Source organism: Anser cygnoides, chromosome 12 (genome assembly GCF_040182565.1).
Source record: "Anser cygnoides isolate HZ-2024a breed goose chromosome 12, Taihu_goose_T2T_genome, whole genome shotgun sequence".
NCBI classification, from domain to species: domain Eukaryota; kingdom Metazoa; phylum Chordata; class Aves; order Anseriformes; family Anatidae; genus Anser; species Anser cygnoides.
Window position 1 is genome coordinate 9731413 of NC_089884.1, and position 16659 is coordinate 9748071.

Here is a 16659-nt window from a genome sequence, read left to right on the forward strand (position 1 = left end):
AGTAGGTATTGCATCAGCATGAAACCCTGTCACGGTGGAAACATCTGCTTATTCTGCTGGACACGCAGGTCCACACTGAGGCACCCTAGGCCTCCTGCAACATCACATTTCTCTTGAGCACAGGAGATACAAGAGCCAGGTCAACAAAAACAGGACAAAGAAAAAGGAGCTGCTGGGTGAGCCGAGAACAGCGGTGGGTCTGCCCAGGCTCACAGCACAGCGCGTGCCGTACAGCTGCAGCTCTGTGATGGAGGAAGCTTCCCAGAGCGCCTCATCCCTCACCTCCCACTGCTGCCTAACACAAGGCAGAGAAGTCTCCAGCTACGGCATTAGGTATGAGATGTATTTCCCAATAATGATTTCTGGGCCTTTTTGGTTTTAATAAAATTAAAAAACAAACATTAAATTGTTATCCAGTTTTATTGGTTGGGATGTTGAGGACCACTAAGGCAATTCATGTACAATCTGAGGCTACTGCATTTCTGTTACAGAGCACTGAACCCCGCATAAAGGCTCTATTCAGAAGAAGCAGCCCCTCGCTGGAAAGGGATGAAGCTACTAAAATTAAGAGCCGTTTAATTCTTGAAAGAGAGCCTCTATGCTGGGATTCAATGTTCTTTGATTTAGGCGCATCAGCCTCATACCATTATTTTATTCATCTCAACTTTCCTGTAAATTCCCCTGGAGAAGAGCCTTTAATGAAGAAATCATCTGCCTTAGGCCTACGTAAATGGCTTATATTTACATCATTTTCTTGGCAACACAGGCACGTCGCACAAAACACTGCATCTCCCCAAAATGGAGAAAATGTGCTATGACAAGCAATAACACTGAAAGAGACTGTTTAGGAGGTTGCTAATGGTGCATCTTTCCTGTCAAAGATGAAAGTACATCATATTTTAATTTTGAATAAATAATAATGATCATCAAACAACTTTGCACTAAAAATAAAGACAGTTCTGCAATGAAAACAAAGTTTTAAAAAAGAGTTTTCCTGTTTATCTAAAACGTTACCACAGAAAGCCTTATTGTGTGGTTAAATGACATAATTACACATGATTTCCAAAAAACCACAAAATGGTCAGCATTTTTTCTGCCTGAAAAATACCCACAGAATTTCAGTAAGAATGTCACACTACCAAGACATTTTTACATCCAGACTGTTTAAATTAATGGTACAGCACAATACATATGCACAAGATTGAGAAGAAATAAATTGCTTTTACACCACTTAAAGTATCTGAAGACGTTAAACTTTCTTGAATTAAAATCTAGATTTATTGTTCTCATTTACTTGGCCCAGCAGTCCTAACTTAATGTATGAAACCAAGTGGGTCTCATTCCTTGCAAAGCACATGCATTTCCCACATCTAAAACAGCTGGCACAGATATGAATATTTGGGATCATATGGCTTAAACACAGTACTGCTTCTCCAGCAGGAAACCATCTTTTACCCTAAGCAGAAGAATGACTGATTTCCCGCCTGTTCTTAGCCTGTATCCTTAAGACTAAAAGAAATGTGTTATTAACTGGTAATTGGACTGCAAGGAGCTTTAAATCACAAATGAGTATTAAACTTTTCTTAAAAGAAAATTTAGGAAAACGATGTTTACCAGAGAAGGAAGCTTAAGCAAGCACAAGTAATTCAGCACCCTGGATAAATTAAACTGTGCTCTAATGGCACAAAATATAACATGGAAAAATTCAGAGAAACTCAGTGAGATCTCTGAATTCAACTTGTATTTGGTATTGGTGGTGATGATAGAAATAATAGCAAAACACTCAAACTTCAGATGTTTGTTGCACCTCTAGGGTTTTGCATGTAGCGGCAATCAAGTTTTTACTATTTCTTAGTTCCTTTTTGGGTGTAACATGGCAAGACTTCAGCACATTTAATACTGTGGGATCTTCATTAAATCAGCTGATAGCTTGCCACCTCCATCAATTTTCTATAACCTTTGAAAGACTCATCTACTGCTGACTTCCCTTCCTCAGCTTAGGCGAAAGACCAATTCTAAATATAGAACATATTTCTGAGGCCAGAAACATTCTGCTGGAGTATTATAAGAGCCATATTTAAGAAGGAGGGTAACTTTTTAACAAAGTTAACAGAAAGTTTGTTTCAAAACACTAAGTACATCAAAACTAACACTAGAAAGAAATTAACTGGACTGAACTAAACTAAACAGAAGAGATTATCAGCTGGCTAAACCTGAAATACTTAAGTTTTGAAAGTGAAATTAACCATCGAGTGTTGAATGGAAGAAACCCACACAGGCAAAGTAGTGGCATATTTCCTGCTCTATATGATTGGTGCAGTGTTGTATTTGTTGCTTGGACACACCTATTCAACAAACATTCTTATTGTGCTACATACATGCAAAGCCAATTCCAGTTCAAATGCTGTAAAATACAGTAGGTTTAGTAGTAAGGAAATAGTTTATGCTATGTTGGTTTTTTTGGTGGCTTTTTTTTTTTAAAAAAAAAGTTCTTCCTGTTACTGCTAAGCCAAGTCACTTTTTTTCCACCTTACATTAATACCATTCTCCAAGCGAACCCACTTTAGCATTACAAGCAATAAACCAACACGGAGACAGGCGTGGTGACAAGAGCCCCGACCCCCTGGCTGGCCGACCCCCGCAGAGCTGGCGCTGTCAGCCACACGTCCCCCCACATGCTGCCTCCACCCCAGTGCCACCACGGCTCGTGGCCACCTACACGCAAAACGCCCGAATCCACCAAAACTCCCCATTCCCTGCGAACGGCTCAGGGAGACGAAACTTCACCAAGATCTCAAAAGGGAAAAAAGGCAGCTGGCTTAATCCACGTCTGCAATGACTTCCCTGAAGCATCAGCAACAGCCCCGCACCTCTGAAACAAACAGGCACGGGCAGTCTCGACGACCTGCACTACCAGACCCCCATCCTGCTCCACACAGAGTGGCCTCAGGCTGAGGCACCAAACCCCCATGGCCACAGCCACCTCCATCGCCTTCCCCCCGACAAGAGAGGGGCGGCTGCTGAGTGCACACCAGCACCAGAAGTGCCCCGAGCCAGGACAGGCTGGGGAGCAGGAGTCACCTCGCGGCACCTGTAAAGCCCTGCTCAATGATTTTGCAGAACAGACAGCGAGTTTGTCTTCTTCAGTTACAGCCAACTAAAACACAGACATCTTCGTAATAAAGAAGAATAAATAGATTACTCTGACTGAGCTGTATTTCCTTTTTATCCAGTCAGATGACCGAAAGAACCACCGAGCAGAACCTGAAGCCAAGGCACATTATGAAGAGATGTTTGTTTTATGCACATTAAATTTCCTCGCAGAAATCCAAATGAGATTGAAACGTACCTTCCAGATTAGGCACAAAAGAAATGCACTACACCACCTGTCCTATAACCAAAAGCCCATCAACAGTTCTGTAACAACCCCATCCCACAAGGCATTCATCTGAAGATCGTACATGATAAAGGCAAACAAAACATACAAAATGATTTCCCACTGACTTCTTTCCATAGGAACTTAAACCCCTGGTCCCCACGAACTACAATTCCTGTGCATTTTAATTCCACGTATTTTCATAAGCAGCAGATACTGCAAGACAGTAATGAACAAAAGCCTAATGTACCAAGTTACAGCATATGAATGGGAAAGGTAGAAATATCTATTACGCACAACTCCTATATAACCAGGAACAGCTCAAATTTAAGGGTTTATTCTGTACCTACAGTACACTGAATGGTGCCAATGACTTCAGTGAAAGCACATATAATACTCGATGATAGGAAGTGGGTTTTCCCTCTGCTTTTCACAGTTTCCTGATATTTGAGGCTTAGTTTTCCTATTGTCTCACACTCATTTTGATGGATATCCGCAAGCCCAGCTTTTTATAGCCATCTCTCTCCTATTCCCAAACTTTACAAGCTAGTCTCCGTAACGGCACTGCCTGCTGCAAGACAGCAGGCTCCTCAGTAAATCCCCCCGAACACCTCTGTGAGCCTTGGCACACCTGTGCCCATGCCAGGCAGAAAGCACAACGAGCAAGCTCTTATGGACCCACCGCTGCAGTATGCCCATGTCAGATTTCAGGACAGCATGCTGGAGTGCTGGTAAAAAGCGTAATTAATCACGTACATAACAGAAAAGTGGAAATTCTTTACGTGTAAAGCTAAGTTTCTAAAAGTCTAATTTTATCACAGTTTGACTGGCATCTGCATAGTATGTTCTTACACATGCTAAGTAAGAACAGGTTAGAAAACATCACACATTTCTTCTTTGCTGCACTAAATATAATACGTTGAATCCTTTGCATCCTCCTCAGCCACTGGCAGCTGCACTTATGGGGGCAGAAAAAGGGAAAGAGGAAGAATAAAATACTTTTCCAGAAGTCCCATTTACTGCTAGTCTTACTCATGTGGGCTTTATTAAAATAGTAACACAGAGTAAAAACTGACTAAAGGAAACAGAACAGGGGAAAAATTCTATCTTAACAGATGAGTTCAAGAAAAGTTTAGTTGCCCTCACTTTCAGTCACCAAGACAAGGGAAGATGCATCCTTCGTTAAAAGAAATGGTAACTCTTGTTTGCCTTTTTGACTAATGTAATTGTTAGCTGCACCAAAAGTCACTGGTTTTGTTTCAGCATTTATTACTTCAAGAACAATGAAATGTTTTTTGTTACACCAAGCTGTAAGAACCCATAACTTATCATATCTTTGCTACTGAAAAACCTGGCTACATAGCATTACCTTATTTTTGTCTCCAGGCTGCACACACATGTTCTGTATGTTAGGTACAAACATTCTCTCTGCTGGAACACAACACGTTACTGAGATGAGGCTTGTGTGATTTTTAAATAAAGTATAAACATTTTGGCTATTCCTTCACTTTTGAGAATTCTCCACTCAGCTCTTAAAGCAGAGAAAAATCAACTCTTCTGAACTGGCTTCATGTTCCCATTCGCATTCAAACGCCAACCAGTGTTGGAAACCGGGCTAGTCAAAACAATATCAAAACACAGTACTGTAAATTCTGTAAGAAACAGGAGGATAAATGAATTGGTTTTAAAAAGTAAAGGTGTACTCGTAAAATTTGTCAAGGTATTTGATCCGTATGGCCCCGTGTTTAACTAGCCTGTTCGGCAATTTTAAAGTAAGTTAAAGTTCTATTTTAAGACTATCAGAATCAGTCTGTATCCTTTAAAACCCCATTTAATCCTAATTGTAAGTAAACATCAAACATCCCACAAATACTAAAACAAGAAAGGAATTTTAATGAGAACACAATCAAGAACTTAAAGTAGTCCTAAAGAATCCATTAAAGTTTTTTGAGCTTGTTTTTGTTTAAAGGAAATGGTGCAAAATGTCCTTGCAATCCCAACGTTCCCAAGATTGCAATCTGAAGGCCCCCTTAGATGCCATGCCTTAAAAGGCAAAAAGAGTCTAGACATACTGGTAAAACAGAACATTAAAAAAAATAGATGTAGGCCAGAACATTAAAGAGCACTGCCAGCTGTACCGGGGAATGCATGAAACCTTCAAGCCTGCCTTGCTGTTTAGACTGTCTTACAGCCGTTATATAGTAATATCTCACCCAAAATAGAAAGGAACCCACAAACTTGCATTGCATAATGGCAAATCCACCTACTCATGATTTTATAACTCAAGAACAGATCTGCCTAAAGACTGCAAACAAACTCAGCGCACTGCAAACAGAGGACTATAAAATGACGTTAACACCACAAAACCCTTACAACTCCAGCAACAACGTCTTGACCTTCTTGGTCACGATTCTTATCGTCCCACCACTGTGAACTAAACATACTGAACATCTCAAGGCCTTTGGAAACTTTCCTACAATTCTGAGAAGTGCCTTTTTCTAAATACTTGGAAGATGTGATACCATCATATAAAATCAAAAGATCCCACACTCCCTGAAAGGTTTCATCTGCATCAGTTAAAAAGTTTCCGAGCATTAAACGCAACAATTAGAAGAAACTAATGATGAAAAAAACCCTATGATGAACCCCCTAATAAATGTATTCACAACAGTCAAGTGGCAATATCAATTACTAGTGTGAAAAGAATTTCACGGGACAAAAGTGACCAAAGGTTGAAGACTCATAACACTTCAGCATTTCATAATATTCACAATGTGCTTGTTGCTTTCTTGCATGCACATTTCAGTTTAAAATGTCCTAAAAGTATAGAAAAATACTGAAATGGAAACACTTGTAGTTGATTCATAAAATAATTCAGAAAAAAACTGGCAGAACACCCCAAGAAGCTGTTATGAGCACTGCTATATCATAGCCAGATTTTTGCATCTGAAAATGAGAACATTTAGTCTAAGTGAAAGTTACACCAAAAGTGCCACTGTAGGTACCAGATCCAAGTACAGGACATATTTCCACGCACCAGGTACACAGTTGCTGTGCTTTTAAGCCATGCTCTAAGGGAAGAAACCATCATGAACCATTTCAACTGGCTTGCAAGCTGGTCACTTTGTGAACATACATGCAAGCTAAAGAAAACTTCAAAAAAATGTCAAACACCATCTGAATATCAAGTTACATATAAAAAAAAGTTTAATTGTAGACAAATCTAAAGACACTTGCTTAAGTAAAAATACATCATTATGTTCTTCCGCAAATCAGGACACCGAGTATCAGAGCCTTTGGATCAGAGAGTCAAAATTGTGACACTGGAAATTATAGTTCCCAGTTTAATTTGCACACGATTAGATAAAAACTTGCGAAGTTACTCTGCTAACCTGAAACTCCATTTCAGCTATTATGCTATTCTAGCAACATGCTGCAGTGTGACTATGGATTTCATCCTGGACACCCACTAAATAAAACGATGCTTCGGACCTGATCCCCGCGGGGAATGTAGCACTTGATTCATGCTGTTCCACACTGCGCAGACTTCTCAGTCCAGGAGAGTGCTATGCCAGCTCTGAGACCTCTTTGCCCTCAGTCAGTAACATTTTGGACCCATCTTTATTCATAATTGTTTGTTCTTACATCTACTCTACATAAGGTTTGTGTAGCAGGCTTTTGCTTTCCTTCTCCTATTAATCTGCAGAGTTGATGACACAGGCTCCAGAGAAACCTTAACATCACTTCCATATTTTAGAAGCAACTGACTACACAAACCATCTGAGAACTAGGTGAGTTTGCATTTTTTGTTTAAGTCAGGGTGTATTTTTTTAATTCAGATCAAATTTAGAAATAGTGACTGCTACCGTTACAGACTAACAGCATTTGACCCGTTGTTAAGTCTTCTATTCAGATGGCTACTCACTGCATGTATAGAACAATTTCAGCACCTTGTTGCACTAAGGTAGGTGTTTCTGAAATACAACTTTGTGCATGGGGTGATGACTATCAAGTTGAACTGACAAACAATGCATTAACTAGTATCGAAAGGAACTGATTCCTCTTCTACTGCTTACGTTACAAGAAAAATGCAGCCTCTTAAATTTCTAGTCCTTTTTCTTATGTTACATGATAATTAAATCTCTAGGGAGCCTCAACAACCAGAGAGATTAACAGAAAGATTACAAGAAAAGAAGGTTGCCTTCCAAATCATAATACCATTAGAACTATCGTTCTCATTGCAGCATCTACAATTAATATAATGTACCCATTACTTTTAAAGTGGTTCATAATGGTAGGGGGGAAAATAAAGCATACATATTACAGAGACGATAGAATTTTCTTCTGAAAGCAGAATTTGAAACTATCCACCATCTTAGAGAAAAATCTGAAACTGGAATTTGGAGTTTAATGACAGTAGGACAACGGCCCATGGCCTGACTGCATCTAAGGGACATCACAGAAGAGACCAAAAACCATTTGCTTTGCTGTTGGATGACAGCCACAGCCTTTTCTTCACATGCACACAGAAACAATAAAAACCAAAGCTAAACAGTGTTATCTCATCATTCTTCCTTCTGTGGTAAATGTCAGTATAAAAATATCACCACACAGCAGCGCCGATCTATAACCTTTCAAGAGAAAACTTTCCAAAGAGGAATCAGGAGTCTCAGAGACACTGTACAGACATGCTCTACCTAAATAGGATTTCTAAGCATGTGTGCCTATTACAAATGTTATCCTTTATTATCACGACAGGCTTTTCTAAGATGAGATCCCAAAGATCACCAGTATCTACTGCCATACTCCCATTTTCTGAATGAGCTACAAATACCACCAAGCATCTACGCTCAGTGTACAATAGCAAAGTCACAAGCACTTCTTATATAAATGCCAATTTATTGTTTGGAAATTAGAACAGAATAAAACACGGAAGATGCAGTGGAACAGCTCTGAACTGCCAGCGTAACCCTAGCACACAGCAGGGGAGGTATTCCCAGCAGAGGCGTGACAAGCACCAAGGTCACCGCGTGCCCTGGTATGCCACCCCTGCAGGCTGCTTTCTCCTGGGCTGTGCTCCTCCAAATGGATCTCCAGGCGGCAGGCGGTGCCCAGGCAGGCTGCAGGGGAGCAGAGAGCCCCAGTGACGAGCAGAGTCCACAACAACCCCGCCTGGCTTTGTGAAGCGAGGTGACCGAGCACGGACAGCTGTTTCAAAGTACGTGGAGCAAAGCGTGGTTATGCAAATCGGCAATGTTGACACAAGAACAAACAGCTATAAATTTGCTAGAGCAAAGTTCACACACCAGAAACGGAAAAGGCTTGCATACCTCAGAAGAGCAGAATAAAAGAGCAAAAGCTAACTTTAAAGGTGAAACTTGATCGCTTATAGGAAAAACTAAGGCATGAGGTTGCCAGTGACACTGAAACTGCTTCAGGAGGCTCAGGTGTCTCCTGCAATGCTCCAGTTCTCACCAAGACCACCGACACCTTTCCACCAGGACCAGTGACCTGAGCAGTGACCCTGCCACGCAGTCCATGACAGACAACGTCAGCTACTGACCTCCATCGGGTACAGCCTAATTGCCTGTTCCTGCTGGTACTACCATACTCATATACAACGATATTTCCCAACAACTAATGTGAAAGTAGTCTCAATGTGTTCATAACAGCACCCAGTGGCCAGCTGCCAACCTCTGCCCAGTACAGACAGACAGACAGACAGCCGCCCGTAAGGTGCACAGCTCCCTGCCCCAGCAGCCCTTAAACAGGGCAGGGTAGGAATCACGGTGCTGTGCAGCTGCAGCGAAGCACCGCAGCCACACCGAGGAACAAGGACAAGCGTGAGACACGCCACAAGGTGCAGAGCTCTGGATTGGGGCAGGCGGGAGGTTGGGGCACCCAAGTGACCCTCCCCTCCAGCAGTCATCAGAGCAAGAGGCTGAGCTGAAGGCACGGGAACACTGCGATAATGAAACTGACTGCTGAGCACCAGGGACTAGTCTTCAACCTGATTCAAGCAGTTAGCAGTTACCTTACTACTTGGAACATAAATTACAGCTATTTTTTAAAGTAATTAACAATGAGAACTCTCAAGGGTCTTATTGACGTACACGTAGGTACATACTACTGGCCTTTTCAATTCTGATTTCTTCATTGCGATAGACTCTAACAGCAAGGAATGGCAGAGTAGTCCTGGCCTTAACCAATTTCTGGATCTGGAAACGTGTAATGATAGTAAGCCACAGAACAACTTTTTCCAACATTCAGATACTCTCCACCAATGAAGATGGAACTTTTTATTCAGAAAATTGTGAACATATGAACTGCTATTCCCACCAGATTGCATTTAGCCCAAAATCTTGCCTCCACCACCAAGCAATAGCACACACTACAGAGAGCGAGACCCGAGCAAGCACGCAGTGATGCTTCCCAGTACGCTCATCAGCAACTTGTAGCTCGGAGACCTCCCAAGCAGAAGCATTATCTCCTTTAACATGAGTCTTTGATGGATTTCTGTAGCATTTGGAACAGGCACATTACAAATATAAAGTCTAGTGCTGTCCGGGGCAGGGAGGCCACCACTGCCTACCACAAATGCCACCCTTTCCCAAGGCAGCACGTGACAAAGGTTTCCTGTAGCTCTGTTATCTTACTGCTCCAGCTAAACCATTCCTAACCACCGCCAACATCGCAAGAGCTAGCTAAGCACCATGTTTTCAAATTTTCAAATCAAGCCCCAGTTATTTTACCTTAAATCAAGTGCCTGTGAATACCTAGCAGGACCCTGGTGAGAACCAATGAGGCTCCCATCAGGATCCTGCCTGCTTTCCACACCTCACCTGGTGACCCAAGGAAAAGCCCTCCAGGAACTACGGCTCCCAAAGAAACTGAGAAGCAGGCAACGGGAAGTCATCATTTCCCATGGGAACGTCGGTGGTAAGTATATTTCTACACTCAACTCTTGTAACAGTAAGATTCTCAAAGACACGGTATTAGAGCAACGAAGGAAATATAACAATGCATTTAGAAAAGCTGAAGGTAAAAACAAAGCAATAAAAAAAGCAGCACTCGTCTAAAGTGAAACAACTTCCCGTGCAGAGGTGCTACCTGCTAACTGGTCCATCTGTTTTGGATGGCAGCAATGGGCCCTTCCCAATTCCTCATACAGAAAACAACTTTCTTCAGCAAGCACACTCAGAAGAGGAGATTCTCTTTAGGAAACTCAAGGAAAAAGGGCAGAAGTACTGAAAGGTAACAAATCATTTGAGGATGTTCATAGAAAACTTTTCCAGGGATATCTGCTTGATTGTACAATAATCTCCATGGGAAGTATTAAAGCCCTTAAAAACATGAGAAACATAAAACCATGCCAGAGAGTAATGAAAATAAACTCTAAAGAGCTTTTCTGCTCTGCTCTCCAAGGACAACTACATAATCTCCCACATCTGCTGCACGGCAAGGTACTGCTCCATCTGAATGCTGGAGAGCCAGCTGAGACAATTCCCACCTAGACTTCACCTTCCCAAACAGAAAAGCATTTCTGTGTGTAGTGCACAAGTGTACCAGGTTCTTCTTGCCTTCCTCTTCCAGTTCATATCCTCGTTATCCCAAAAACATCAACACCCCATATTACTTTCAGTAGTCCTCCCTGTTCGTTTCCCTTCGTGCTGTTTTCCTCCTCCTCGTCAGACGACATCCGATCAGGTCTGTCAGCCTCCCCAGCCCCCTGAAAACTCCTTTCCTGATCGGGTCCAACACCCACCACCCTCCTTCCTGCCAGCTGCTTCTTTACAGAGCTCACAGCTCTGCCCAGCCTCAGTGGCATAGGAGGTTTCCCCTCGCTGCCAAACAAGCACAGAGAGCTAGCTCATCAAAATGGGAAGACACAGGTGAGAGCACTATCTGCTGAGTACCTTACAGGCTTAGCAAAGTGTCCAAAAAAAGCGAAAATCAGTTCAATACCATGCTCTTCTACATTGGACTTTTTGTTACTTCCTTGCTATTCTTAACACCAATAACCTTTAGCAATCAGCCATATGTACTATTTATCAATAAGCTTAGCCTTGAATATTCATGAGAAACTCCAAATATTAAAAGAGTTTCCTTAGTTTTAATACCCGACTTATAATTAACAGAAACACCCTGTAATACTGTTCAACCTTTTCCTTGACTTCCAGAAATGAAAGCCTAATTAAGTCTTGGGAAAGTGCCACACAATACTCTACAGGAATCATTAACGTTATCATAACCCTTTGTGACATTGCCCCTTTAAAGGATAGTTTAAGGCATATTCTCTTGAGATACAAATAAATGAGTTGGAACTCTTCTCACATCCAGCAGCGCTTAAACTACCCCACATGCCTAAAACATCATGCTGCTTTTCAGCTCGCAACAACTCCTGTATTGGTATTTTGAGTCAATACAGACAAACCTACAGCCAGTAACAGAGCCCTGCAGTCCCCATGCCTTTATTTTTGGGCATTTGGCTTTTTCCCCCATTCCCTATTCCTTCTTCTGACAATCAAAAACGGGCACCTGGAAAAGAGCCATTTCAGCCACAATGCCCTACAGCTACACGTCACATATGGCACTACGAGCTAAGCTGTGGAAAGTCCTTCAAACCAAAGATTACAGTAAGTGGCAATGTTTGTCTTCAACTGATAATTTTGTCTGCCAATCATGTATGTATTTTAATACAAATCCTGACATTAAACATGTCATTGTGCATTGTAATCTTTCCTGCAGCATTACTTTCTTTTACTAGAATATATTTAGAGACATTTTATCTTAACCAATTTTTGTTGAGGTTTTATTCTGTGCAATGAAGGACGTTCCTTCTCATTTTAAAAAATGAGTCAGAGTGCTGTACGACAGCCTGTGATACACATCAGTTCCCACAGTAGTTTTGAAGGTATTACTAAGCATTACGACAACAAAAATAATTATCTTAGGCAAATAAGTGAATTAAGAGCATCGTGGAACGTGTTCTTTCTCCTCCTTTTCCAAAACTGCTCATTTTACCATCAGTTTGCAAAATCCAGTAGTTTACTCTACCAGTCATTACCACAAATTAAACGCAGCTCCTTTGGAGTACAACCACACAGAAACTAAATTTGTTGCGACGGTACATAGGCTCCCATCCTATCCTAGCTATTTTGTCAACTTCTGACCCACTGGATTCATACACTCCATATACACCATGTGTGCTATCTCAGGCCACTCATTAAAAAAAGGCACAAAACATTACTCAGTTCCTCCAAAGACACTCATCTGCACGTATGCCTTCCTACAACATACTGGAAGTTGCAACATACTCGTTCAACAGACAAGAAAACTCCCGTGTCTCTAAGTCAAGCATGGTATGGTTTTTACCATTACTTTTTTTTTTTTAATTTTATTTACAAGCCCTAAAAATTTAAGAGGCGTACTCCATAAACTTTTCGTATTTGTTCCAAACGTATCAGAGTTTAATAATAAAAGATTTACTTACAATCAATAATCACTCATTTTAATTAAAAGCTTTTCATGTGACTTGCCGAAGTTATTACTGTACTACAAAGATCAGCAGTAGGAACAGAAATAAAAATCCTGAGGGCAGATTATTTTAGCATATTAGGAAGCACCACCCCAGAACTTCTACCACCTGGATCGTTTTTAATAGTTCCAGGACAGGTAGATGTTGCACAGTGATGACAGCTTCTTTGGCTTCAGTCCCGAAAATACACAATGCAAATGCAGCTGCTCCCTGTCGTTCAGCCTACTCATGTAATGCTCATTGCTAACACTTGCGGACCACAGATTTTGTTCTACACTGTGGAGATGAGAAGAAAAGAAATTGCACTTCCAAATCCTGAGTTTTACTGGGTATTTGTAAAAAGGACTATAGACTCATCACCACAACCCTCCATAAACTTGTGCTCACTGCTGAACCTAGTACACTTGGACTATATCTTACATGAAATCTGTACTTGCAAGCTTTGTCTTACAATACCTAGTAGTGGTTTTAAACAATGAAGTAATACACACGAAATATTTAAAAGTTGGTGGGTTTTTAGTGTAGTTTTCCTTTTTAACGTTATTGTCCTCAAAGAACTTACTCATATTAAAGGAAAACAATTTGTAGCATCTCTGTAAGAAACTACTTAAAAATCTATTTCAGACTTACTGCCATTTTCATAACTGCTCTAAAACACCCTTAAAAGTGCATTTGCTAATTTCAAAGACGTTAGTAACAACGCAACTTTCAAGTCTGATCAGATGAAGACATGCATCCAGCATCATCAACAGTAAAACCTCAGGAGTTATTACACATAAAATTATTACGGTGCTCTAAGCTTCACAAGGACTTCAAACTGAGCAGTGTAGCTGTTCAGACTATCCGGACAAATACAGCATATGTTTTCTTTGAAAATGAAAAATGTTTTCAGGGATTTTTTGGGAGTGTGCATGTTTGGGGAAGGGTTGTGTTTTAAGGTTTCTTCCCACTTTGTGCAACTAACAGAACTTCAGGTGTGCATTTGGGGGGTTGTTTGTTTGCGTTTTAAGGTTTCTTTCCACTTTGTGCAACCAACAGAATTTCAGCCTGCTAAAAGCAAATGTAATGAACGCGCAAGCGAAGTCTCGCAGGCACCCCAGCTAACCGGCATGGCCAAGGCACAGCTGCAGCTCCGCACCTCCTGGGAGCTTCAGGCACCCTCCGCTGACCGCAAGGCCCCCACCTGAGGAACACGGGGCCCCCACTGCGCACCTGGCCCCGCTCTGCAACCCCAATCCTTGTCCTCCCCCTCCAGCCCGGGCACACCGCTGCCGCTCAGCAGCTCGCAGGTGGGGCACAGCGGGCTGGGTTGGGTTGGGTTGAGTTGCGTTGGGTTGTTTGGTGTTGTTCTGGACAAGCGCACAGCCCCGAGAGGTGTTTCTTTGATAGCCCTGCGATCCGAGAACACGCGACGGGACCCAGCAGGCGTGCTGGGTGGGGTTTTAACTCAACCAGCCCAGTCTCGGGGTACCTACGGACCCTAAGGCCGCCCCGTCCCTCAGGCCGCCGAGCACGGAGCCGCGGTGACCGCTCGGGCTCAGCCCCTGAGGCGCCTCGGACTCTGCTCCGCACGCTGAGGAAACCCCGGCGGCTGCCGGTACCTCAAAGGCTCCTCCACCACCCTCAGCCCGGGGCGAGGCTCTCTCTCACCCAGCGCCCCGCCGGCTGAGGGGGCACCGGGTTGAGGGGTCGTGGGGACGGGACCCCCCTGCCCCCGCCGAGCCGCGGCTCCCGCCCGCGGCGGCCCTGAAATGGAGGCCGTTGGGCGGCCGCCAGGCGCAGGTACGCACCTCGCCGCCGGGCGGGGAAGGGAGCTCGGGGCGGCCCGGTACCTACCACCTCAGCCAGCTTGATCCTGCCGAAGGTGCCCCGCAGGTAGTCCAGGTCGCAGCGGAGGCCGCCCAGCCCTCGGCGCTGGCTGACGGGCTCGGTGGTGGGCTGGTAGGGACTGCTGGCCCCCGAGATCATGGAAGTGCTGGACGCCTCGCCATCGAAGCCCTCCAAATCCTCGCCGTTCCTCATGGTACCGGTGCCGCCGCGGTGCCGAGGGAGCGGGCTACGAGCTCCAGCCGGCGCCTAGCGGAGCGCCGGCTGCATGGCAGAGCAGGGCAGGGCCGGGCCGGCCGGGGGGCTCCGTCAGGCGGAAAGGCGCGGGGAGAGCGGGGGCCACATGGTGCCGTGCCCCGGCCCGGCCTCAGCCCCGAGGAGGAGGAGGATGAGGAGGAGCGGGAGCGCCCCGCCGCCGGGGGGCGCCCTCACCCCGCTGAGGGGAGGGAGAAGCCGCCGTGCCCGGGGCCGCGCCACCCGGCCCGGAGCCGCCCTCAGCCCGCTCGGCGGCGCGGCCGCCCCGCGGCTCCGCTGCTCCCCTGGTCCCGGTGCCGGTCCCGGCAGGGCAGCTCCGGCCGGGGACGCTGCTGCCGCCGCCGCCGCTCCGCCCCCTGCGCTCAGCGGAAAGGGCGGGGAGAGCCCGCCCCGCCCCGCGCTGCCCGCCCCTAGCCGGCCCGCCCGGCCCCGGCCCCGGCCCCGGCACCTGCCCCGGGGCCCCGCTTGCCACCCCTCGGCCGCCGGGGCCGGGCCGAGGAACGAGGGCGGTCTGCTCCTTCCCTCGTCCCGCCCGCACGGCCCCCGGGCAAGTTTTGCTTCTAATGACCGATGGGTCAGCGTAAAAACAACTTCACACACGGGTGAAAATGAGTCGTACTGTGTTCCAACTGTTCAACTATCTTGTCTTTCCCTCAATCCCCAATAGAAGTTTCAGTCTCTGAATTCTAAAACATTGAAAGCCGTGTATCTATGCTTTTGTGTTATTCAGTGCAGTTCTTGTGTTGGCAGAGAAGAATGACACTGTTTGTCCTTGGCACGTGCACGAGTGAAAGGCATGTGGAGATTACAACTGTTGCTGCCTGGTGCTTTTGGCACTTCAGCAGGCAGTAGCAGGCTCGCATTGCAGGAGTTTTGGCTTTGGGGTTCTTGAAAATGCACTGATGTTGACGCTAACAATGAAAAATGTCAATAATAGTAGCAGCTTACATTGTATTTTTAACACAAGAGTTCATCCTTTGAGATATATAAAGCTGTTCGCGCTCCTCTGAACTACCCTTTCAGGCTGTTATGATACCATACCTGCATCAGTTCAAATAGTGAAAACCCTCATGGTATTCTTCCATGAGTGTGAGAAACATTTTAACGTGTTGTTTTTAAGTTTTCCACATCAAGAGTTGGTTTTGAGAAGCCCTAAATCACTTTTCGATAGACACTTCTCTTGAAAGCATAAATAGGGAGAAATGTGCAACAGAACCTGACAAATACAGGTGCAGCAAATGCAAATGTGGAAGGGTTTTGTGTTGGTTTTTTTCCCCCCCCTTCAACATACAGACCGCGGTGCACCAGCAATGGAGCTGAAATTCAAGGAGCTCAGTATTGTATCCTGTGATCTGTCGCATTTATCAGCCAGATTGTTGCTCTCACTCTTAGTGACAATCCCCATTCCTTTCTCTCTTTTCTCATTTTCTTTTATACGATTTTCACATATATTGTTCTAGCATCTTTTCTAGCATCTTCCTTTTTTTTTTAAAACTATTACCATATTTCTGTTTTCCAAGAACACTGTGGATTATCACCCTTGCACCTCTTTTCTTCCAGTTATCTTCATGTTCTGCTTTGTTTTCAGTTCTCTTGAAGCCTCCTTCATCATCCTTCTTGTAGAGGGTTCTGTCTAGTACCACACTTTTTTAATTTCAAGAGG

The 16659-nt window shown here is 44.2% G+C and overlaps 1 protein-coding gene across 4 annotated transcripts in view; it reads right to left on the reverse strand.

The window, feature by feature from the left end:
* CMTM4 (CKLF like MARVEL transmembrane domain containing 4) overlaps positions 1-15362 on the reverse strand; it is a 39467-nt gene extending 24105 nt beyond the window's left edge. For all 4 annotated transcript variants that reach the window (XR_007165291.2, XR_010834345.1, XR_007165290.2 and 1 more), the window contains exon 1: positions 14751-15362. Coding sequence is in view for 1 of the 4 variants with exons in the window: in XM_048069000.2 (XP_047924957.1) it covers positions 14751-14936 (186 nt within the window). In the remaining 3 variants the exon portion in view is untranslated. The remainder of the gene's footprint in view (positions 1-14750) is intronic.
* Positions 15363-16659: the final 1297 nt, after the last annotated feature.